A 26,053-nucleotide genomic window follows, 5' to 3' on the forward strand; every position below is an offset into this window, starting at 1 on the left:
AGGCAAAACCTGGGCATTGCATGTTGTGGGGTGCTACTCAGTGTTTACATATATGGCATCTTTTTGAAGAAACTAAGACATTTTGTTGGCCTAGTTGATTGAAACAGTTTATAGATGGGAGGGGAGGGTAGAAGGAGAAGAGGAGAAAATGGGGAGGAAGAGAGAAATTGCACATAGGACTGCACTCTTTCCACTTACCTACAATGCCTTCCTGTGTCTAGAGATGCCCCAAAGGAAAGCAAAATTCTGTGCACCTCTTCTTTCCCAGATACCCCCAGCTGCATATAGATAGATAGATAGATAGATAGATAGATAGATAGATAGATAGATAGATAGATAGATATAGATAGATAGATAGATAGATAGATAGATAGATAGATATATCACTGATTAATTGAGTCTGCTACCAACTTACTGTTGGCCAGAATACTATCTACATCTACCTCAAAGGAAGATGTATTCAAGTCAAAGAAACTTCCAAGTAACAGGCTTATCACCATAGCTCAGGATACTACATATGTAGTAAAACATACCTCCTTAACATCTCCTCAGTGTCCTATCATCACCTACAGTGCTTGGACTCAGGAGTTCACAGAGGCCAACACCTGCTGCAACCCGTCCACTGGCTTAAGTTTGCCTGGGTCTTCTCCCTGCCTTCCCTGGGCATGGACATGGTCACTTTCTGGTTTTTTCCTACTCCTAATATGTTCAACTGACTCAAAGCCTCCCTAAAGCTATAGCCACAGATGTTTCCAGCAAACATAAGATGTCCCTAGCTTCTCCCCCTGAAGGTTTGTGATCATTGACTTTAGAGCTTCCTTGCCACTCTCCAAAGAGAGTCCTTCTCTTCCTATTAGGGGTTTCCTTTTATGACACAGAACTAGAAGACAGACAGAGAATGGGCTTGAGATCCAAGGACAAAGGGAATGGTTTAATGAAAAAAGCTTAATTAATGTATATTTAGATAACTGAAAACAAAATACAGGAGGGAAAAGAGAATATCAACAAAATCTGAGAGGTGTTTTGTTGTTGCTTGGTTTTGTTTTGTAATGGGGGGAGGGAGATCTTGAGAAATGAAAAGGAGAAAGGGATATGAGATGTTGGTGGGTGATTTAAATGGGATTCTCTTATAGTTTGAAAGAGAAGTTAAAGTTTAGAATTCTTTTTGCATTATCTTTGGCTGTTTGAACTGGGCTATATTGAATGTGGAACCATATGGAATTAGGATTGCATGGACATACACAGGATGATATGAACATTATAAGAAGGGATCCTGGAGCCCCTCACTGACAGAGTTAACTACCAGTGTGGTTTTAGCCACACCAACTACACAATATCCATCCTTCTGCTGTCACTAGATAGTGGCTCCATCTTTTTCTTCTGGATCTGTTGATCACATCTAGAGATCACATCTGAATGTTCTGTAATTGGTACCCCATGTCATTATGTAGTAAAACATACCTCCTTTTCATGAGCACCATGTTAAGTCCTGACATCGAGAGAGACCTTCAACACTAACTCATCACTGGGGTCCTGATCATCTTCATTCCTTGCCTCCTCCCCTTAGAACTGTTAGACATCCTCCCCACTCCTCCAAAATCAGCAGTCAAAAGGTTGCATGACCAACTCTATGTTTTCTTAACTTCATACCATGGGACACTTTGTGCCTTTCATGCAAATTAAGGTGAAAAGATCAAGTCTTATTGCCTTAACCAGCATGTCTCAGTTGTTGAAGGTGTTCATTAGCCACTCACATACAAGAAGGTCTACAATTCAATGTTTGTTTGTGGAGCATGAAATTGTATGTATGCGCACATAAGTTTCATATAGTTCAGTTTTATCCCTTGGGACACACTTCCTGGAGTCTGAACATGGTCCCTTAAAGCTTAAAGCATGGCCATGCGCTTATGCATAGGGAAACAACAAAGCCAAGTTATGCAGGGCTTTTCACAAGATCTGCACCCCTGGACTTGTCTGGATCCTACACTAACCTGTCCATCACATTTTAATTTTCAAATAAGAACTAGGAAATTTTAGGGAGGTGTATTCAAAGTTGGTACCATCCATGGTTCTAGCCAGACCCTATCTTCTCCCCTGCTCCCCTGCCCAGCTCTTCCTAGTGCAGCCTGAACTCTCTGCCAAACTTTCCTTGCCTGTCCAAATGGAAAATTTTGTTCCAAGAGTGTGTTTGGAGTGTCTTGAGTATAAATATGAATGTCTATTCTGAGATTTTATATGCATCTCTGGTTATACATCAATTTTCTGTGACTTGTACCTGCCCTCCAGTAGCTCCCAGTCTAATGGATGCACACCTTGTAGCTGTGGACAGAGCATCAGAAAAACTGGCCCCAAATTTTTAGTCCTGTTTATTTGCTGTTAACCTTGGAGAAGCAACTTAACAAATTTCAGCCTTTGCTTTCCCTTCTACGAAAGGTAGCCAGTTTTATGGGGCTATTCTAAAGATCAAATGAGCTAATTATTGAAATAGGCTTTGTTCCCTGAACCTGCCTAAGGAATTGCAATGCGCACTATCTATAGAAACATTCATCTCCACATGACCATCAACTGTACCAAGCCAGCTCCAAACCCATTACTAATATGCTAATGGCAGGGTTGCAATCAATGCTCACACACTGACATAATTTGCATCATTTTTCATTTAAACTGCAGCTGTATTCTGATTTTAATCTTCCTAATAATCATAGTAGGGTAGGTCTGTTGTTTGTTTGAAAAGAAGAAACTGAAGTTCAAAAAGATCATGTGAGTTGGTGAAGGTTTTGGGCAGAGTTGATGTGGAAACCCAGTCTCTGTGTCTCTAGAGCTCATGCTGCTAACTTCTACTCTGTCAGTCCATGGAGACTGACAGGAAGTAAGCAAATCCTGAACTAAGAAACATGTGACTCACCTTCTGGCACCGCTTTCCTCTCTGGGGCTTGTTTTTCCCAATTTCACTATATTTGTCTTTTGTGCATGCTGTTTCCCTCAGTGAAATGTCCTGAGATTTCTCTTAACCTACAAAGTTCCTATCACACTCTGACTCTCAGCCTCTTGTTCTTCCTAGTAGGTCTCCCAAATGTTACCCACCAGCCTCCTACCCCAGGAAGATCCAATGATGCTCCTCTGCATGCAACCACTGTGCCATACATGCCAGTCTTCATTTGTGTATTTATCACACTACCCAGTGGTTGTAGTTTTGCTGGCCTGAAGATCAGTCCTCTCTTATTAGAGCTCCATTATCCATATCATCTGCCCCTGGACATCTACTTTAAAAATCCCTCAGGCATTTCATAGTCAAAGCCAAAATCATTACCTACTCCCCAACCTGTTTCCCATCTCATTCAAAGGCACTACCTCCTATCCCATCATCAAACAGATGGGATTCCAACGCCCTGGATGATTTACATTCTCTTAGTCACATTCTCTCTCTTTCTCTATCTCTCTTCTCTTTCTCTCTCTCTCTCTCTCCCCTTCCCTCCCCCCCTCCTTCCCTCCCCCCCTTCCCTCCCCCCCTCCTTCCCTCCCCCCCTCCTTCCCTCCCCTCCACCCTCCTCTTCCTCCATTGTCTTTTCCCTGGGTCAGACCTCTATAGCCCTATTGCATGAGTTTCCTCACTGACCTTCCTAACTGTGCCCCACTCCTCCAACCTATCCTCCACACTGTAGTCAGCATCATGTTAAAAAATAAAGCTTGTACTCCCGAACCTGTCATCTAAAGCCCTTCAATGGCTTCTTCTCCATAGCCATGGTTCATGAGGTGGGAGTGAGGGAAGAAGCACATGTCTAAGTCACCTGGGGAATTTTGTAAGTGATACTGTCTCCCTGCCCATATGGAAACAAGTTTCTTAGTTCTTCTTAACTTTTTGGTTTTTCTGGGGTTTTTTTCTTAGTTTTTCTGACAAGTCTCCTAAAGTCTCTCACCTCTGCTCCGTAAGTTTTGCTTATGAACTTTCTTCTTCAAAGCCTGTGTTTCTCAGCTCCATATGACCAGCTATTACCCATGTTTAAGGACTAATTCAGTAGCCACTTTCTCCTATAAACCCTTCCTGACCTTTGATCTAGACAGAATCTCTTCACCATCTGGATCCCCTCTGCGAGGACTCATGTTGTTTTCTGCCTTATACTTTTCCTTTGTATTTGCATCCTATTTCCTCACTAGACCATAAGCTGTCTATTCTGATTCATCCTCATCTCCAGTGTGCCTTGTAAATACTGAGAATTTCCTAAAAACATATTGAATGGGAGAACCCAGTGGAATTAGAACAGATCAACTCTCTATGCATTGTACAAGAGAGCTTCACTCGGAGAACAGACCTAAATGTCAACATTAAGCATTGATGGTTTGTGCACCAAGTCCTGTGGTAGGAGGGTGGTAAGGCAAGGCTGGAGGGCAGTGTGTGGAAGACATACCATGGTCTGCGCCTTCAGAGGGCACATTGTCTACCCAGAAACAAAACGAAACAAAATAATGAGGCAATCAGAAAAGCTAACTCAGGCCAAGCTAAAAGAGGCAGTGCACTTTATTAAGGGTACTACAGATCAGAAAACTGAAATGGAAATAGAGTTTAAGGAAATTGCCTGCAATCACATAGCTAATAAATGGCAGAGTTGGGTCTCAAACTTGGACAATCTGATAATGGAGTCCATACTCTGAAACATCATCTAATCTGGATTAAATATAAAACAGGACCTGCTGAGATGCCAAATTGTGTGGCATAATTTTGAGTGATTTGTTGAGGTGGGAAAAAAGCCCAAACGCCCAAACAAAATATGTCATCTTCTGTTCATCCTGTTCTAAACAGCTCCTTCCTCTACACCTGAAAATTAAATCCTGCTCCTTCTGCTTGCACTCACGTGGGCAGCCACTTAAGCTGGGAACTTGGAAGTCCTCCTCAATGTATTCACTTTTAATCACCTTTTGATTTTGTGTCTTAACCGCCTTGCACACTGCTGACCTTCCCCATCCCCATGGCCCCTGCAAAGGAAGCCCCCAACAAATATTTCTTGTGTTGGCCAGTCAGTGATTGTGTAACCACAATCACTCTGCCTTTGACTTTCTCCTCACCCTCCTGCTAAAAATTATTCACCTACAACAAATATTTGGTCATGTGACTTCTTGGGTTTTCCCTGTGACCTATGGGACTGAGACCAAGCTCCATAAACTCTTTGGGAACTAGCCCTTCCAACATCTTTCTGTTCCCACTTTGTTAACCCATCTGCCCAAACCACAAACACAGTTCCGTCTGCCTAAACATTCCCTTCTCCTCTCCTCCATCTGACTTCTCTTTTACTTTACCACTCAGGCATCCCAGATTCTGGGCTATCTTGCCTGTTTTCCCTCCTCACCCCTATCCCCAGGTATAGACTCACAGCTCCCTGTGTTGCCTTATCATAGAATTGATCATGACAGAAGATAATACAACATAATAGCTATTAATACAGGCTCTTTAAATCAGACTCCCTGGATTCAAATCCCTGCCATGCCACTTAACAACTGTGTAAACATGAGAAAGTTGCTTAACCTCTCTGAGCCTCACTTTTCTCATCTGTAAATAGGATAATAATGCCTCATAAGGTTACTGTGAAGATTAAATAAAATAGTTCATGCAATATACTTAAAACAGTACCTGACACAGAATTGTTCTCCCACTATTTAAGTGATAGCTATTATCATCTGCTTTATAATTTGCTTGTCTGACTCTCTCATAAGACATATGGACTAGATTAGGATCTCATTTGTCTTTCTGTCTGTACTTGACAGAGATAAGGATATAATAGACCCTTGAGAAGTTTCCACTGGATTAATGATGGAAAGATGGATAAATGGATGAAGGATGGATTATTGGATGGATGAGTGGGTGGGTGGATGGACAGATGGATGGATGGATGGATGGATGGATGGATGGATGGATACATGCAGGCATACAGACATACATGCATGCATGGATAGGCTCATGGATGGATGGATGGATGGATAGATGGCTGAACGGGTGGGTTTATGATCTAGATGGATGGGTAGAAAGTCAAATGGGTGGTTAGATAGGCAACTTTGTCCTGTTTAAATTGTATGGAACAAAAGAAAACTGTGCCTGAAGTCAATCCTGTCAGCAGGCTGAAATAAGGTTCTGCAGTATGTGATTTATTAAATTTGGGGTTATTGTTTTGTTTTGTTTTGTTTTGTTTTCTAAGCACAGCTGTCTTCCTGCTTAGGATTTTTGGTTTCAGGCAATCTGTTACTTGCAATATCACTGTATTCTTGTAAATTTAGACCTTCAGTAAATCTTCTTCAAGGTTTAGAAAAAAAACACACATGTAAACTGTTTTGGTCACAGAGTAAAGACCTGTGATACTTGACCTAGAAGACTTTGCAGTTTAATTGGGAAAAAAGATTCAATGAATAGAAGTTTGTCAGTTACCATTATCCTGGAGTTGCCTTCCTGCTGGGTCAGAGACAGCACCAGAAGGCTTTTGGTGACACCCAGGATAACTCAGAAAAGCAACTTGGAAAAGGTGGTCTGTGGTTTGAAGGTGAAGAAGGAAGCATGTTTTCTCGGCTCAGGCCAAGGTGAATCCTGAAGGTTGACAGCAGAAAAACTAGGTCAGAATGAATGCTCAATGTAGCTGAGGAGGAGGTGGCCGCTGACAGTAAGGGCATCCAGCTCGGAATGGAAGCCTTGCACCTGGTCCAAAGATACACAGAGCCTTTGACCTAGTGAGATATGGACAGTGAGAGTAATTTTATCTGCTCCTCAGGGTTGTGGGGAGGATTGAAAGAGGTAAGTTGTGACATCCCAATGCCTGACTCCCCAAATTTCTCAAGATATATCCGTTTTCTTCCTTCCTTGAAAGCAGCACAGGCTTGAGGTCAAGAACATGAGCTATAAGCCTTAGAGCCATGTTGCTATCAAATCCAGTTACTAGCTGTGTGATATGAAGTTACTTTTTGTTTGCCTCAGTTTCTTCATCAGAATAGTGGGAATGGCAATAATACCTATCTTTTAGGGCAGCTGTGAGGAATACATGAGTTAATAATGTGTGCTAAAGCTGAGAACAATACCTGGCACATAGTAAGTGCTGTATAAGTATTTGTTCTTATTTTATTATTCCTAAAGAGGGGAACACTTTGTTCCTGGTGACCAGAATAAAAAGCAGTAAACCTTATGTCTGTGGATGAGGTGCAGACATAAACCACCCTTTATTGAGCCCTAATACATTCCAGATGTTTAGATTAATATCAATTTAGATTAATGTAATTTACATAAAATACTTTATATATTACATATCATATCTAATGTGAGTATAATTTAGATTAATACAATGCTAGTGCCTATGGTGATTCTTGGGAATACATAATTATTGCCCCCAAGCTTGAGAGAGAGAAACTGGGACTCAGGGCTGTTTAATGACTTGTTCGAGGTCATGCAGTTAGTCAGGTGATGGTGCTGAGATGCTAAGGCTTATTGTATTTCCACTCCTCAAAGCTGTTTGAGCTGTCAGTCATCTATGCTGTCCACCTTAGTGCATGGATCAGGAAATAGAGGTCCAAAGGGAAGAAGAACTTACTTGTCCAAGATGTCACAATGAGCAATTGAAAGATCTGAGATTATAATGCTGGCGTCTTGATTCTCAGCTCATTGTTCTTGACAATACAGAAAACACAGGTGTCCTATAAGTCTTCATCAAATGGATCCTGAGTTTTATGTCCCAGGGGAATCACTTTCCAGACACTGAACCTGCCAGCAGTGAGGTGGAGAAATGATCTCCTTACAGTGCCAACCTATATGGCTGGTGAGGGGGATTTGATGACTTTCTGTAGGAGCTTCCAATTCCCACTCATCACAGTCCCCAGTTCTTCACCTTCTCATCATCTAGGGTCACCGTTCTTTCAGTCTAGGATATTGAACAGTTTTCTCTGTGACCAGATCTTGCTGCACTGTGGCTCATTTTCCCCAGCTCAGCCCCTTAAGGAGGTGTGGGGCTTTCCTTCTTCTGTGGCTTCCCATCTTTTAGACTCACTTTCCTTCTGGTATGTAGGGTTGGGCTTTGCCAATTGATGAAAGAAAGACTAGAGATAGCCCCATCTTGGGAGCTTTGGGTATTTCCTACTTGAGATGGGAAAATTTAGGGCTATGAAGACATGTCCCCCCACTCCGCAGTTATAAAGACTGTATTTTCCTGTACCAAGCAAATGGGATAATGGTTGCAAGTAATCAAATAATTCAAGAAAAAAGGAAACCATTCTTGTCTACTCAGATGGATATTTGGAGACCTGAATTATCTAGCCATTTTTCTCAATCTGCAAATGTATCACTTATTGTCACGATAGCTAAATCTGATGTGAAATAAGAACATGCCTATTTATTTTCTTACAACATAAGAAAAGTCATAACAAAGGGAATATCATGCTTTTATCTGAGTTTTGTGATTGCTTAGAAGCCAGGAGCCAGTAGGGACATTGGAGAGAGATTGAAGCCAGTGATTTGGCAAGCTTTCTTTTAGAGAATGGAATTCTCAGCCATATGATATCTTAAATGAAACTTCAATGTATAAAATAGATTAAAGTGCAGGTGCTGTGGTGGATGGTGGGGGCCAGCAGCCTCACTTGCTCAGTACCCTCCTTCTTCATTACACAGTGCCTGCTATAGAACCCCCAGACTTCTGTGAACACAGTTTGAAAATTACTGATCTAGTTTAATGCACCTAAGGGACAGATGCAGAAATGAAGGCACGGAGAGTTTATTCAAGGTAGAGTCTGTTCAGACTGAAGGTTGGAACTCCTCCCTCTCAGTACAGTGCTCTTCCAAGATAAGGTTGGACTTTGTGCCATGTAACAAACTACCCCCAAAATCTAATGACCTAAAGAGCAACAGTTATTTATTTTTCTCATGTGTCTTCACTTTGGGCAGAGCTTAAAGGGAATGACTTATTTCTATTCTGCGATGTCAGTGGTCTCAGCTGAGGTATCTTGATTGGCTGAAAGTAGAATGGCTGGGGGCTGGTGGGACATTTCTTTCTCTTTATGTAGTCTCAGAGGCTCTCCTGTGATCTCTCCAGCATGGTAGCCTCAGGGAAATTGGGCTTCCTCTATGGAGACTGAGGGTTCTAAGAGAGTTATGGACAGAGCTGAGAGGCTTCTTATGTTTTTCCCCAGCTTGGAAAGTCCCAGAACATAATTCCTACCACATTCTGTTCACACAGGGCCAGCCCTGACTCAGTGTGGAAGGGCACTCCACAAGGGCCTGAATACTAGGAAGTGCAGATCACTGGGCAGCCATCTTGGGTACTGGCTATATGATTTCCTTGCCTTGGGTATGACCTTACTAAATTGACTCTGATGTGATTCTGTCTCTTCTGAAATAGAGGAGAAAGAAGAAGTTTGGTGTTGCTTAGATCACAGGACATTATCATAGGGAAGAGTGGTAGACTAGTCCTAGGAAGCCACTGAGAGCTGATCCAATACCCCCACCCACCCCCCGCCGACCAAAAAAAAAATCATAATTATAAGGAAGCTAGTTTTGGCTGACCATAAGGAAGAACTTTGAAACAACTACAACAGCCAACATGAAACTTGGCTTCCTCTGTGTGAGGCCATGAGTTCCCCTATTATAGAAGAGTTCTCTCTTGTTTCTTCTACTACTGGAAATATCTGATTCTCAGCGAAGATGATTAGTAGAGGAACTTGCATCTCCTTGAGCTTAGGGATGCTGAAATAATATGTGCATTTCTAAGAATCAAGATTTCATTAAAAATCTAATTCTTGTTTGTTTGTCTTTTCTTTTTCCCCCATTTTGGACATTTCCTTCATCTGACTGCCCATCAATATATAGAAGAAATGCTTATTCCTACTCCTATTACTTGTAAGTATCGAGCTGGTGTTAACTTTGCTTCGTGCCCTGTAAGGGAACCTGTAGCATGCATTTCCTGCACCAACCAAGTGTCTGTTAGTTTCTCATTTTCACTTCTGTCTAAGCTATCTGTAGCCTTAAAGTTTTTATTTTGCATAAATATGTTCCATTTGAAAGTGTACTGTCATTGTTCAAGTTCGTTATGTTTCTGCCATCTTGGATTTTTTTCCTCTTATTTTTAGAGATGTGAAGGGCTGTTTCTCCTTTGTGAGTGCAATTTTCTATTTAGGAATCCCTGAATTCCATCAAGCAGGGGACCAAATCCTGCTGTAGGACTTGCACACATAAGACAGAATCACAGTCTTAGCAACTTCTGAATCCATTTGTTTTTACCTGGAGAATGGGTAGCCCTGGGGGCTCAAAGTTTAGAAAGGAATTCATTGGCTGTTTCTGCTATTTCAGAAAATCTGCAGGGATTCATTACTTGATCTAGAACCAGCCTCACAGGTGAAAGAAACATCCAGTGTCTTTGCTTTGGGCTGGGATTATGTGTTTGGTGTTTAGCATTATTTATCTTATGTTATCAACGCATTTTGTTGGAAGTTATAGATGGGTGCTTGCTTATCCGTTTTTTTGCACTTGCTAAAAAATAGTGATTATTTTCCTTATTAATAAAACAGAGGGCCGGGTGTGGTGGCTCACGCCTATAATCCCAGCACTTTGGAGGCCAAGCGGGTGGATCACCTGAGGTCAGGAGTTCAAGACCAGCCTGGTCAACATGGTGAAACCCCGTCTCTACTAAAAATACAAAAATGAGTTGGGTGTGGTGGCAGGTGCCTGTAGTCCCAGCTACTCAGGAGGCTGAGGCAGGAGAATTGCTTGAACCCAGGGGTGGAGGTTACAGTGAGCCAAAATCGTACCATTGCCCTCCAGCCTGGGCAACAAGAGCAAAACTCTGTCTCAAAATAATAATAATAAACAACAACAACAACAACAAAGATTCTCAAAACATGAGAGCAAAGGAGAACAACTCTGTACAATAGATCCTTGGTGATAAAAAGTTAGAAGGCCCCTGAACTAGTCCTACATTCCTAATATGCACTTTCTATTTTTGAAAATTGAGAGGTTGTAGGGACCTTAGAAAGAGACTGAAGGATGTGAATTCATGGCACATCCAGCTAGCAAAAGAGTGGGATTAAAACAGGTAATGCCTGGCTTCCAGTAAAGTGTATTACTTAGCACTCCATGTCTTCCCTCACCTCTGGCAAACTCAGCTTTATGAGAGAGGCTGTGCCTAACAGCATTACCTGCTGAGGACTTCACAGATAAAGATGGAGCCAGCAAAAGGCTGCCCCATCCCCTCTGCTCACTGTTGGGTCCACAGGTCTTTAGGACGGGTACTACCACCCTCATGTTATATGGGAACAAATGGACCCCCATCACCAATACTGGAAGTACCAGATCACTTATGCCATGTGTTTATTAATTCATCCCACAAACATGCTTTGAACATGCACATTATGTTTCAGACAGTGTAGATGAAGAAATGACTAGAGGCTGGGTGCGGTGGCTCAAGCCTGTAATCCCAGCACTTTGGGAGGCCGAGACGGGCGGATCACGAGGTCAGGGGATCGAGACCATCCTGTCTAACCCAGTGAAACCCCATCTCTACTAAAAAATACAAAAACCTAGCCAGGCGAGGTGGTAGGCGCCTGTAATCCCAGCTACTCGGGAGGCTGAGGCAGGAGAATGGCATAAACCCGGGAGGCGGAGCTTGCAGTGAGCTGAGATCCGGCCACTGCACTCCAGCCTGGGCGACAGACCGAGACTCCATCTCAAAAAAAAAAAGAAATGACTAGAACCCAGAGGTTCAGCCTCACAGTATTCAAACCTATCTGAGAGACTAGCATAACATCACCTATTAGAAACGTCAGCTGAGAGACGCCTCTACATACTGTGGTACAGGAGCACTTAGTTGAGTGACAAATTTTTTATATTGCAGGGGATAGTTATCAGTGTATTCAGAGATGGCTTTACACATTACTGAAAAAATTAAAGTTCTGATTAGAGGAAACTGCATCTGCAAAGGAACGGAGGTACAAAACAATATGGTGTGTCATTGCTATGGTGGAAGGAGAATGAGCTTTTGGAGTGATGCAGCTCTGGGCTCATGTCCTGCCTCTATCATGCACTGGTTATAGAGCTGTGGGCAAATTTTCTAAACCTTTTGATTCTCTTTTCTCTTAATTATTAAATGAGGGTAATAGTGCCTGACTCACAGAGTTGTTGTGAAGAGGAGATGAGATGATTTTGTAAAGTGCCTGGCACAAAGTTGACACTTGTGAAATATTAGTTTTGTTTATTTCCCCTTTCAGAAACCACAGGGTTCATGGCATGAATGGCAGTCCCTGAGAGCCCCTCTGTTCTTTCAGGGCCTCTTAGGGTTTGCATGTTTCACAGCAGATGTGGGTATACAGGGACCCATCACCACCTCTGGCATCTCACCTCCATCCCTCTATCAGCCAGTTTGTCTAGCAGGGTCTTTGAATGCCCACTTTATATAGTGTTGTGTGCTGGGTGCTGGGGTGGATACCAAGATGAGCAGTGTGAGAGGACAGAGGATGGATCTGCACATACTTGCAGTTGAAGGTCCAATGATTTACAGGCCTTTCAGTTGGTCGAAGTTCTGTGCCACAGGTCCCCGAGCAGGAAGCTCATACCAGTAGCAGGATGCAGAAGCATCTGGATAGGACACAGGGTTTCCATAATTATCTTCATCTTATATTCACCAACTTCAGGGCCCCCATGAGGGTCATATATTGTATGCCACTGCAAATAGCCTGCCTTCTATAGAGAAACCTTAGGTGGTTAGGTTTTTCTCTTAAGCACCATCTTCCCATCCCAACTACCACCAAGCACTTGTGAGAGATGAACCAGTTCCTAGACTTAAAGGGATTGAACAGGTAAGGTATGTTTAATCATTTATACAGGAGAGGAAAATAGGAAACCACCACCACACGCCAAGTATTTTGTACATACATTTGCTCACTGAGTCCTTTGAATAGCCTAGTTCGGTAGGTACCATTATCCCTATTTAATGGGAGAGAAATTGCTCTGAGAAGCTAAATCATTCCCCCAAAGCTACCCAGAAGTAGATGGGAGGGAGAACAGATTATCCTGGAAATAGAGACCTCTTGGGGTGAGAAATGGTCATGTGAGTCATATGCGTATGACTCTGGATATATTGCAATGAGAATGCTGGTGGAGCTCCCAAGCAAAAGCATCCATTGGGAACTTGGAAATGCAGAAGTGAAGTCTAGGTGGGACATGGATGTTTGGAACCTTCCCCTGAGTGGTGGCAGATGAGAGTGCCAGGTGGATGAAAGCAGGCCTGAAGAAAGAGGACAAGAACAGAGGGCTAAGGGCCAGGGGCTGAGGCCCAGGAACTGACCATGATTATAGAAATAGAAGAGGAGAGGAACTGACAAAGCAGATAGACAGATAGGAGTAAAACATAAGGCCCAAGAGGAGAAGGTTTTTGCAGCAGGGGGAGTTAGTTGGCCATAGCAGATGCCGGAGAGGATGGAGGGGGTGGGCTTGGGCATGACCTTGACATTTGGCCATCAGAAATCACTTGCACAGGTTTTAGGGATGAAGATTTAGGAGGAAGCCATCCTGCTTAGGGACCATGAGTAGGATCACCTTTTTTTGTAAAATGGAGGAGACACATGATACTGGCCTCCGGAAGGATTAGAAAGTCCTGGGCAGAGATTTAGTTATAGTGGAGGAGCCTGGGCAGAAGGAAGGGGCTGAAGATGCTGGAGGCGGGGGCTATGGAAGGGAAGGTCTGGAGGCTAGGTGTTTGGTCACAGGCAACAGTGTAGGAGAGGAGGAGGGACAGGACTCAGAGACCATAGGATTGAGAGAGGCATGGAGATGAGGAAGAGGAAACAGAAAGGAAAGGATGTCCCCCTATGTGCTAGTATATACCCCGAGGGGGAGCCTTGAAGCCTCACTCCTCAATGTGTGGACCATGGACCAGCAGCATCAGCATCACCTGGGAGCTTGTCAGAGATCTAGCATCAAGGGCCCCAGCCCAGACCCCTGAATCAGAATCTGCATCATAACAAGGTCCCAGGTGATTCATACACGTTAGAGAATCACTGACTTAACTGGAGTCTCACTCGTCTTATCTATAAAATAGGAAAAGTAATACCCTCCTCATAGGTATTAGGGGCCCCTGGTCCTTTTAATGAATAAACACTGATTTCATTGAAGAGATTGGTTAGCCAAAGGGTGTCCTCTCTTCAACACACTTTGACTAACCAATCTCTTCAATGAAATCAGTGTTTATTCATTCCACAAATACTTGTGGAATGCCCTCTATATGCTAGGCATTGGACAAGGTTCTGGGTATATAGGAGTTAGCACAAGCAAAAATCCCTACACACGTGGAGCTTTTTTAGTAGAAGAGGTAGAAAATAAACAACATATATAACAAAAATAAATAGTATGTAGTGGTAAGAGCTAAGAAGAAAAAATAAACTAGGGAAAGAGGAGATAAAGTATGGTGGGGGAGGAGCAGAGGAATTCTATTTTTCCCCCAAAATAAAGAGGCCGTCAAGTGCTCTCCATCACTGAAAGTATCCCTACACAAGAACAGTGGTCCATAAATATTTTCCATAAAGAGCCAGACAGTAAATCTTTTCGGCTTTACAAGCCAATGTGTTCTGTGTCGCATCTATGCACCTCTGATGTTGTAGCATGAAGTCATGGCGATGTGTTTGAATCAGTGTGGCTGTGTTCCAATAAAACTTAATTTTAAAAAACCAAGCAGTGGGCCAGATTTGGCCCACAGGTCACAGTTTGCCAATTATTGCCCTAGAGTTTTGAGAGTAGGGAGAGGGTGAGGTTCAAGATTCATCCTGTTTTATTGAACTCCTGCTATGTACTTTACCCTGTGCCTGATACTGCAGGCACAAAAGTGAATAAGGCACACCCTATACCAGACTACAAAAGGGCAGAAGTTGAAAGGCATTACCAGTTGGTCCCTACTATATATACTCACCCAATGCTTATAACAAGCCCTGCAAAGTATATGTTATTTTGTTGATTTTATTTAGATGTTAAGACTGAAGTTTGAAGACTTGTCTATTGCTCACAGCCAGAATGCAGCAGGGTTAAGTTTGAGCTCGGGACCACATGGCCCACAAGCTCTACCCATTCTTCTTACTAAGCCCTGTTCTTTGGGAGATGGGGGCACTTCTGCCTGGACCATGTGCTTGGAGCACATCAGCCAGGTTGCAGAAGAGCCAGGTACCAAATGTACCTGTCTGCCTGTAGGGCCTCGTTTCTGTGCATGGCCACAGTGCCCTGCTAGGGATAAGAAGTGGTAGCTATTCCGGGCTGGCAAGGAGGCTGTTGGGTCAGTCCTGTCTCTGCTGTCCTGGGGATTGGCCACGTGATGTGGCTGGTCTTCCAAGCAGTGCTGTGCACAGGCAACATGCTGAGATGAGTCAGAGCTGAGGGCACTGAGCTGCTGCATCAGAGGTAGCCAAGGGGTTAGAGCAAGAGGTTGCAAAAGGGGTGTTAATGACCAGGATAAGTAATAGCCCAATAAAAATCGAGCTATGGAACAGAGGGACTTGGGCACCCAGGGACACAGGATAGTTAAAGATAAGACCCATTATTTTCTCTCCAGTGCACACACACACAAATGTGAATAATGTGGGTTTTGGTGTCAGGCCTATTTCACAATTCTAGGTTTGCCTCTCCTGTGAGATTGTTTCCACCTGGAACACTCATAGAACCACTCTGAGCCTCAGTTTCTTCATCTGGAAAATCATGATAACAGCGGTGACTTCCCAGTGTTTTGGTGAAGGGCAGTGAGAGAGTGTACATGTAGAGTGGCTGGCACACAGTAGGTATTTTATAAATAGCAGCTACTATTCCTCACATTCTGAGCTGACAAAAATGCTTCTCTGGGATCCCTTTTTGCCTTTCTGTAGTAAAGCAGACCCCAACAACTTCAATTGTTCAGTGTTTGCCTTTTTAAAGGATATTAAGAGTTGGCATATGTCCACAGGTTAATTTACCTCAAGGTGTGTGATGGGCACAGTAATTGTTTTGAACAGAGGTATTTTAGTGTAGTAGTTCTTGAGAAAGCGCGAAGATGTTTACCAATTGTTCTGGCTGAGAGAGAGCACATAACTACTTCACTTAGCCTTGGACAAATGCCTTGTGCAGGTGTCTCCAAGGCGGAAAACCGTGACCTGGGCTGGTTTCTGTCTGCAGATACTCCATGGGACTCCTGGGCTTTTCTATAGCTTCCAATTTCCTCCATCTCAATATATTCAAATCCTACGTCATTCTTCAAAGTCCAGATCAAACACTGCCTTCTACAAGAAGTCTCCCATGATTCTCTCCACCTGTGAGAATGGCGCCTTTCTCTGAACTGCAGTTGCTTTATATTATGGGCAGGAGCAAATGTGTGTTAAGGATGTTGCTTGCTCATTAGAGTGTTCTTCATGGAACTCCTAACACATACAGTGAACCCCAGTAAGTGCCTGTGTAATGAGTGAAGGAACAAGATGAATTTAAAAGACATACAGCTAAAGTCAACAGGGTGGTACTCTGTTCTTGAAAAGAAAAAAAAATGACATCAATTTTTAGATAACTCTAGACCTTGTACCTTCCTTGCTTCTGTGACTTTAAGGCCATTTTTACTTCTATTTTTGCATCTGTGTGACCTGGACAAGTCACTCAACTTTTTCTGAATCTCAGTTGCCTGGTATGTAAAACAGAGATTAAAAAATGCAAACTGTACAGAAGAAGTCTCACAAAGATTCAATGGACGTAATGTAAAATGCCTAGCACATAGTAGGGCCTCATCAAAATAAGAGACTGCTCCTTTCTTCAAAGGCATATGCGTTTCACATCATCAGCTGCTGTGAAGCAGATATCATTGCTTCAATATATTTAAACAGGCATTTTAAAATGATTCCATCAAGAAATACTCAAAAGTTATTTAATGTAATTTATCAGCCACTTTGAATAAAAATGAAGAAAAAATAGGAATAGAAGAAAACCATTTAAAGATGCTAAATATCAATTACCAGCAAATATCAAATAATCTACAGCAAACATGTTGATAGGTGAAAATCTAAGACATTTTCAGTCAAGACTAAAGTGGTTACTAGCAGTGTTGCTGTTCAGCCAAGAGGAGACCCTTGGTGGGAATTCTGATTCCTGAGTGTCACCCCCAGTTCTGCTCAGTCTCTTTAAAAGCACGGTCTGGGGATCTGCATTTTAACAAGTATCTCAGATTCTTATTTTTCCTGCTGACTTTAAGAACAACTCTCATGACATCCTCACACCACTCTGATTTAACTGTCCCTTTCATAATGTTTATCCCTGCAGTGCATTCTTCCTGGAATTCTTCCTATCCCCTTTGTGTGCCCAGAAAATTCCAGTATCTTTATAAAGGGAGTATCATTGTTCTGTACTTTGGAGGCCCCCTCCAATTTCCACAGAGCATGTCCATAGTGCTGGGCTCATATCTTTGTCGTTGCATTTATCTCTTGTTCCTTCACCCATTGACTGACTAATTCATGATCCCTTCCCAGGTTATCCTGCCCTTGGCATCTTTGTATGTCGGTCTCCATGTAGAGAGAACTATGTACTACTCATCATTCATTTCCCAATGACTAGATCAGTGCCCAGGACAAATCAGGCATCATAACATTGTGTTGATTAGATGAATGAATGAACATACATGAGTGGTTATATGTGTGGAGTTGATACCCTTCCAATCTTGTTTTGTCTCTCATTGAGTTATAGTATTCCATTCTCTAGAAGTTTGTTAATATCCATGTTCACTTATTTTGGCCGATGGTGATGATAGAGCTTTCAGATCATCTATTTTGTAGTCTTATATGGGTTTATGGATTTTAGGTTTAGAAATGTTTCATTGGTACTTGCATGACACAATTATAAATGTGTAAAATTAATGGCCGCTATTACAATGAGATATTAATAGATATAAATGCGCTGGGCTAGACCATGTGTATGGATAGATTTGGATAGGGATTACAACCGAACGGATGCTTTATTGTTTACTCTATTGAATTGGAGTCTAAATGCATCAATCATGCATACCAAGTAGAGCAAATCTGTAAGTCAGAGGCTCTGTCACTTTAATCAGGAAAAATACAAATTTTCCCTCCAAAGGTGGCAAAAGATGTTTATACTTCAGTTATAAGTTTATACCTAAGTTTAAATTTTATTGTGTTGGTGCAAAAATAATTGTGGTAGTTACTATTTTAAAAAGGTAAAATGTACCTTGAACAGCAAAAACCGCAATTACTTTTGTACCAACCTAATAATACCAACCAGGTGTTAGTGATGTCTTGAGGCTTAGAAAAGACTGTCTGTGACTCTTAATGCTTCTACCTCATAAACATACTTGAACTTTATAAAGAAGGTTAATGAGAGTATGGAGATTCCCTGCTAACAGAAAGGAGTACCCTACTGAAATGTGGTTAGAAAATTCCTGTGGAGGACACTGTGATGTGCTCCTCAGATCCCCCTTCAAGAATGAGGGGGCCAGGCATGGTGGCTCATGCCTGTAATCCCAGCACTTTGGAAGGCCCAGGTGGGTGGATTACCTGAGGTCAGGAGTTTGAGACCAGCCTGGTTAACATGGTGAAACCCCATTTCTACTAAAAATACAAAAAATTAGCCTGGCATGGTGGTGCATGCCTGTAATCCCAGCTACTTGGGAGGCCGAGGCAGGAGAATAGCTTGAACCCGGGAGGTGGAGACTGCAGTGAGCTGAGGTCATGCTATCGCACTCCAGCTTGGGCAACAAGAGCGAAACTCCGTCTCAAAAAAAAAAAAAAAGAATGAGGGACTTCGCATTCACTACAACTGATGCTGGCAGATGCCTATGAAAGAATGATCACCCAAGGAAAAGCTTTTTAGAGTTTTTGTATTATCAGTGGGCAACAAAGTAATGACCCCAATCAGTTGGTATGTAAAGTGTTCATAGGCAATGAAGAGTGCATTTCACGGGAGGAAAGTCCACTTGTTTGTGACACTAACAGCCTCCTTCAGAACTTGCCCTTTGGAGCTGCCTCACCCAAAGTCATCTACTCACTGGTTGACACAGGGTGTAAAAGCCACCCCAGCTTCAGGGCTTCTCATGGGGTAGGCTTTAGACACTGCTACAACTGCATCACCATTCAACCTTTCCTCTGCCCACTCTTTCCCTTTCTTTTTCTCTTCCCTTCTTCTTTCTCCTTCCCTTCCTCCTCTTCCCCTTCTCTCCCCTTCCCTTTTTATCTACAGGTCAAGCTTCCCCAATACATCTCCTGCTTGTCAATGTCTCTCACAGTCTGATTTTCAGAGAACCCAGCTTGGGACTGTCCCATTGGCTTTTCTGGAGACAAGTGGGTTTCCCGCCCCTGAAATGCACTCTTCATAGCTTGTGAACACTTTGCATACCAACTGATTGTGGTTATTACTTTGTTGCCTGCTGATAATACATAAACTCTAAAATGTTTTTCCTTGGGCAGTCATTCATTCATAGGCATTTTCTATTTACCTGTGCTTGTGCTGGACCTGAGAGCCATGGAGATCTTCATACATAGCTCCTGCTTGGGGGAGCTGGAGATGTATCACAGAGAAGACTGTAGCAATACCCTTTTGCTGATCCAGCCACAGAGAGAACCAGGGTCAGAAGTGCCCAGCCACAGTGCCCCCTTAGCAATATGACTCCAAGGCAGTATTGGGTTTACTTCTGAAAGCACTACCTTCAGCAAGCATCCCCAAAATGGGAATGACTCTTACAGCTAGAGCTGTAGCAAAGATGGGATCCTGCGATGCACAAACTGGAAAATGCCTTGCTAAGTGTTTCAAAATAGTGCTCTTAATGGAAGGAAATGCTTTAGTTAAGCCCCACAATGTTGATGATGATGATAATGATTGCATTTTGTTTGTTTTTAGGGCTTTATCTCTTCCAAAGTGCTTTCCCACTTATTAGCTAGTTGTCTAGTTAAGCTTGGAGGTATTTCGGAAGTCATTGTTAGATAGATGACTGTGCCAAGCAGGAAAAAGCCCCGAGTTTTCTGGTTCCACAGTTTTAGGTAATTCACTTAATTCCATCTCAACTTCAGTTTCTCATCTGTAAAATGGGAGTCATAACACCTATATTTTAGAATAGCTCTGATGTTTAAGTGGCATATTATTTCATTCATAAGCATTTGCTGAGCAATTCCATTGTGCTAAGGAGAGAAAATTGTTGAGTCTTTAGTAAGAAATACTCTCTCAAGGAGCTCACAGCTTAAAAGGATCTTGAGCCTGTTAACGTTACAAAATAATGTTACAAGTGCATGAAAAGAAGAGCAGTGAAGACATAACAAAGGGGAGAAGTCCCTGATTCTCCTTTGAGGGAAGATACCATGGGTTAACAGGTCCAGTAAAGTTTTTGGTATAAAGCAGATGCAAGATGTTCCCTTAAAGAAATGACACATTCGGCCAGGCGCGGTGGCTCATGCCTGTAATTCCAGCACTTTGGGAGGCCCAGGCAGGTGGATTACCTGAGGTCAGGAGTTTGAGACCAGCCTGGTTAACATGGTGAGACCCCATCTCTACTAAAAATGTAAAAATTAGCTGTATGGGGTGGTCCCAGATACTCAGGAGGCTGAGGCAGGGGAATCGCTTGAACCCGGGAGGCAGGGTTTGTAGTGAGCCAAGATCGCGCCACTGTACTCCAGCCTGGGTGACACAATGAGATTTTGTCTCAAAAATAAAAAGACGCATTCATTCACTTTTCTCCTTGGCCTCATAACATTGAAAAACACACACACGCACACACACAGAAACACACCATTTTTCATTACTTAATTTTATAGCATGCTAGGAAAAAAACTTTAAAAGGCAAAGAAGAGGAAGAAAGGAATGGGATAGAGAGGGAAAGAAAAGGGCAGGGAGAAAGTTTGAGTCCTATTTATACTACTTAGTATCTGTGAATCCTAAACCCTCTGAGGTTCAGTTTTCTCATCTGTAAAGTGGGAATGATAGTGTTCAATTCATGGGATTATCCTAAGAAATTAATACAGTGTACGTGCCAGGGGAATTATTGTCATTTATGAAATTATAGAGCTAGGCTAGAACAAAGCAGTGGTTTGATAAATCAGAGGGAGGTGGGTGGGGGAGGGAGGGGGGGAGAGAGAGAGAGAGAGAGAGAGAGAGAGAGAGAGGGGGGAGAGATCAATTTTAACTACCAGATATAGGTTATGTAGAAGAAGAATTTGAAAATAGAATGAAGTAGGAGGATTTTAGATGGTGGTCCTTAAACTTCACAGATTTTCTGCTCCAAGTGGTTGGGTAAGACACCCCTCCTCCTGGCATCCATCCATGGTAATATCAACAAGAAAGAAAAGAGATAACTAATGATTTTGGCCAGAACTACAAAGGAAGACGATGTCATTTTTATATGAGAAGACTTTGTAGACCGGTGGGCAGAAAAAGAGCTGGGGTTGAATGGGGTCAGGGGAGTGTGCTACCATGGCCATTTCCAAATACAGGGGCTGGGGGACAGGTTTTGTTTTTGTTTTTGTTTTTGTTTTTTTGAGATGTGGCTGGCAACACCTTCCTTTAAAAAGGCAAGGTTGTCAGCATTTGAGAGGGGCCACCATATTCTGAACAGTGCCATTAGAAATGTTGCCTTTCTGGGAACAGAGCTTAGAGGAGTTGGTGTATTTTGGGGAGGGCACTCAGCTAGGGAGGAGACCCCAAGCCACAGTCTTTATTATAAAGAGAGATTGGAGAACTGACTTAACTGGTCTGGGGTAGTGCCCAGACATTTTAAAGTTCCCCAGGTTATTCTAATCTGAAACCATAGTTGAGAACCACCCATCTGGAAGGGCTTGAGAATCCAGGGCTATCAAATAAAGACATTTGAAAGAGCATCATGAAGCATTAGCCTGGCCATTTAGTCCAAAACCTTAGTTGAGAGTTTGGTCCCATAGGATCATCAGATACACACGATTTTGAGTATGATGATGGAACCTGAGTTTGGAAAGCAAAATCTATAGAAGACAAGATGCTATTTAGTGGCATCATTTCCTTTTTTAGGTATTGAGGTAGACAATCCTTAGACTGTTCATAAATGTACAGAGGTCATTTAATAAAGGGCAAAAATGCCCTGAGCACATACATATTGAAATAGTATCTATTGCAACAATTACTACTCATTATGGTTTTGGAGGCATTATGAGGAGTAAAGTCTCCTTCACCATGATTATCTCATGAGAAGTGTGTGTTCAGAAGCCTTTCTTTATCCCTGAAGCCTCAAGGGACTCAATGCTTCCGCTGATGAAATCTCTTTCTTAACAGAATAAAAGAACATTGGCTGAGTTACTTTCTGGAGCAGTTTTTTATTCTAAGGGCTTTGAACCACTGTGAACATTCTAAGAGGGTGGGAATTGGTGGGTATACTACAATCACCCATGTTTTTTTAAGTGGAAGAATAGAAAGAGTAGTGTGGTCAAAACCCTGCTTTTAATGAAAGACTTGATTTTTGTAAAGAGTATAAATATCATTTTATTAATGTTGTAAACCAAATTGAGCCTCGAGACTAAAGAAGGCTTCTTCTGTTTGGGAAAACAGCTTAGCAACAATGGACTTTTTCAGAAATGGAGAAGAGCTAAGTCTTTATACTTTATTTCATTCTTCCTTCCCTATACCAATTTTGATTTGGGAATCTACCAGATGAGAACTTTTGGTGAAAAATCTAAGCTCATATCTGGTTGGTAGGGGATTTCATATTTTTTTTTCTTATCTTTCCTTTATACAGCAGAGCTACCGTGAAAGTGTGGGATCTAAGGTTTTTCCAGATCTGTGACTGATTCGAAGTATATGCATTGACTGTTTTACTGTGATGTTTTTCAGCCATGTAGGCAAGGGGCAATTTGGTCAAAAATTGTACTTCTGTAATCTCATCTTCCATTACTTAAGGGTGCTAAACAGTGCTTTTGCCTTAGTTCTGAATGGTGAGGAAAAGAGGAAAAGAATAACCAACACCTGGAAGCAGCATTGTAGTGAAAAGAGCATGGACTGGACTGAGGTTTGAATCCTGGACTTTGTCGCTTACTAACTTAAATTCTCTGAGCCCCTGTTCTCTCATCTGTAACTTGGGGACAATAATACCAAATGTGGGCGGTTGCTGTGGAGATTTACCAGGACAGCATAAGATAATTGAATGCATATATAACATCTGGTTTTTATATCTGGTGCATAGTAGGTGCTCAGTACCTTATAGTTATTATTAGTATATTTTATTTTTTTTTATTTTTATTTTGTTTTATTTTATTTTTTTTGAGACAGAGTCTCACTCTGTTGCCCAGGCTGGAGTGCAGTGGCACTGTCTCAGCTCACTGCAAGCTCCGCCTCCCGGGTTCACGCCATTCTCCTGCCTTGGCCTCCTGAGTAGCTGGGACTACAGGTGCTTCTCCACTACGCCCGGCTAATTTTTGTATTTTTAGTAGAGACAGGGTTTCACCATGGTCTTGATCTCCTGACCTTGTGATCCGCCCACTTCAGCCTCCCAAAGTGCTGGGATTACAGGTGTGAGCCACTGCGCCTGACCAGTATATTTTATGTTTTCTATTACTCTGTCTACTCCTGTTTTGTAGTTTACCAAGTACTTTCACATAAGTGTTGTGTCAAGAAAAACTCTCTCAAAGTGTGTTTTTTCTCCACTCTCACACTACCACAGTCATCAACATGGAAGAGGATTTCTGTAACCAAATGTATAGGATGATTTCCCCACACATCAAGCCACAAACACCAGCTGGGTGTCCTGCAATTCAGTTCCTACCTGGAGATAGTGTCAGATCCCACAGGTTAGGGGCTCAGTCCCCATGACTGTTCCCATTCCCCAAGACACCAGTCACAAGCCTGGGCCTCTGAAATGTCTGACCAGCAGGCTTCAAGTTGAGGTTCCCACAATCCCTTCTTTGGGTTCAACTAATTTGCTAGAGCAGCTCACAGAACTCAGGGAAACATGTTTAATGGTCTGTTATAAAGCATATTACAAATAATACTGATGAAGAGACACATAAGGCGAGGTTTGGGGGAAGAGATGTGGAGCTTCCATATCCTCCCCGGGGCACCACCCTCCAGGAATCTCCACGCATTCAGCTATCTGGAAGTTCTCTCTTGAAACGCAGCCCTCTTGGGTTCTTAGGGGAGCTTCATAAAATCAGCATTCCTCCCCCCTGGTATGAAGTGGGACCCTCTCAGAGGAGGGTCTTAAGATCCACAGTGAGAAAAGCAGGGGAAGATGAGAGTCCTGCCTTGGGGCAGGTGAGAGGAAGGGAGGAGACAGGGTGTATCTCCTGAGGCCTTCCCCTGGACCCTAACACACCCAACATTATAGCAAAAGACTGTAACAAGGTATATGGTAGTTATAAACCAAGCACAGTGGACAAAAACCAATCTTAATATTTCGTGACACCACAGGTATCTCACGAAATCTTTGAGTCACTCCAATGAGGAAATATTTTAAATGTAAGGAAATGAAGTCTCACCACACTGAGCAGGGGCACAGGCCATATAAAGGAAGAAACCTGTGGAGAAAAAGAGGTGCTAATTACTAGTGCTGTGTTTTCATCATGAAACACATGATGAATGTGAAACACATGATGTTTCATCATGAAACACATGATGGCTGTGGCAGGGATTCTGAAAGAGGCTACTTACTTTACATGACAGCAAAACTGGTAGGCACTACAGCCCCTGCCCCAGAGAGAAACACTTCACAGGTCTGAGTGCAGGGGAAAGATGGAGTGAAAGGGTCCAAAGTTAGTCCTTACCCTTTGCTCTAAATTAAAGTAGAAAAAACAAAAACCAACTGATGTGGTTTGGCTCTGTGTCCCCACCCAAATCTCCTCTCAAATTGTAATCCCCATGTGTTGAAGGAGGGAATGGGTGGAAGGTGACTGGATCTTGGGGGCGATTCCCCCCATGCTATTCTCATGATACTGAGGGAGTTATTGTGAGATCTGATGGTTCTAAAAGTCGCAGTTTTGGCCGGGCACGGTGGCTCACATCTGTAATCCCAGCACTTTGGGAGGCCAAGGTGGGTGGATCACTTGAGATTAGGAATTTGAGAAATCCTGGCCAACATGATGAAACCTCATCACTACGAAAAATACAAAAATTAGCCGGGCATGGTGGCATGCACCTGTGGTCCCAGCTACTTGGGAGGCTGAGGCATGAGAATCGCTTGAACCTGGGAGGTGGGGGTTGCAGTGAGCTGAGATCATGCCACTGCACTACAGCTTGGGTAACAGAGCAAGACTCTGTCTCAAAAAAAAAAAAAAAAAAAAAAAAAAAAGTGTCAGTGTCCCTTGCATGCTCTCTCTCTCCTGCCACCATGTAAGATGTGCCTTGCTTCCCCTTTGCTTTCTGTCATGATTGTAAGTTTCCTGAGACCTCTCCAGCCATGCAGAACTGTGAGTCAATTAAACCCTTTTGTTTATAAATTACCCAGTCTCAGGTAGTATCCTTACAGCAGGATGAGAATGGACCACTATACCAATCAAATGAAAAATTCTACCAACTAGCCAGATGCGGTGGCTCATGCCTGTAACCCCATCTCTTTGGGAGGCCAAGGTGGGTGGATCACCTGAGGTCAAGAGTTTGAGACCAGCCTGGCCAACATGGCGAAACCCCATCTCTACTAAAAATACAAAAATGAGCTGGGTGTGGTGGTGCATGCCTGTAATCTCAGCTACTCGGGAGGCTGAGGTAGGAGAATTGCTTGAACCTGGGAAGCGGAGAGATTGCAGTGAGCCAAGATTGCACCATTGCACTCATAGCCTAGGAGACAGAGTGAGACTCCATCTCAAAAAAAAAAAAAAACTCTACCAACTGTATCATTTCCTTAAATATACTCACTGTCCCTAAAACAGGAGCAAGATCATTCCCTGTCTCACAATTGGTATGAAATTTATCATCTGCATTGGAGAAATAGGAGCAAGATTAAAGAAAGGATAGAGTTGAGATCAAGTTCATTGTTTTTTAAATGGGCCTCTTGAGTCCTACTTAAACTTCATTGAGTAAATTTTTGTCTCTTAACGTTTTTGTTTATAATATCTTATAAAAAGGGTTGTACCTTGGAGAGAATTTTATTCCAATTTAGTT

At 42.6% G+C, this 26,053-nt stretch overlaps 1 protein-coding gene across 17 annotated transcripts in view; it reads left to right on the forward strand.

Annotated features, from left to right (window-relative positions):
* The window catches only part of LOC105496374 (protein tyrosine phosphatase receptor type T), a 1,121,698-nt gene that overhangs the window by 951,783 nt on the left and 143,862 nt on the right, over positions 1–26,053 (forward strand). For 6 of the 17 annotated variants that reach the window (XR_011613330.1, XM_071079282.1, XM_071079278.1 and 3 more), the window contains one exon: positions 9,824–9,852. The exons of 5 other annotated variants lie outside the window; for them this stretch is intronic. Coding sequence is in view for 11 of the 12 variants with exons in the window: in XM_071079282.1 (XP_070935383.1) it covers positions 9,824–9,852 (29 nt within the window). In the remaining variant the exon portion in view is untranslated. Of the gene's footprint in view, positions 1–9,823; positions 9,854–26,053 lie in introns of all 17 variants that reach the window. 6 more of the 17 variants (XM_071079290.1, XM_071079294.1, XM_071079280.1 and 3 more) reach the window with 1 other exon arrangement.

Source organism: Macaca nemestrina, chromosome 15 (assembly GCF_043159975.1).
Source record: "Macaca nemestrina isolate mMacNem1 chromosome 15, mMacNem.hap1, whole genome shotgun sequence".
Classification (NCBI taxonomy): domain Eukaryota; kingdom Metazoa; phylum Chordata; class Mammalia; order Primates; family Cercopithecidae; genus Macaca; species Macaca nemestrina.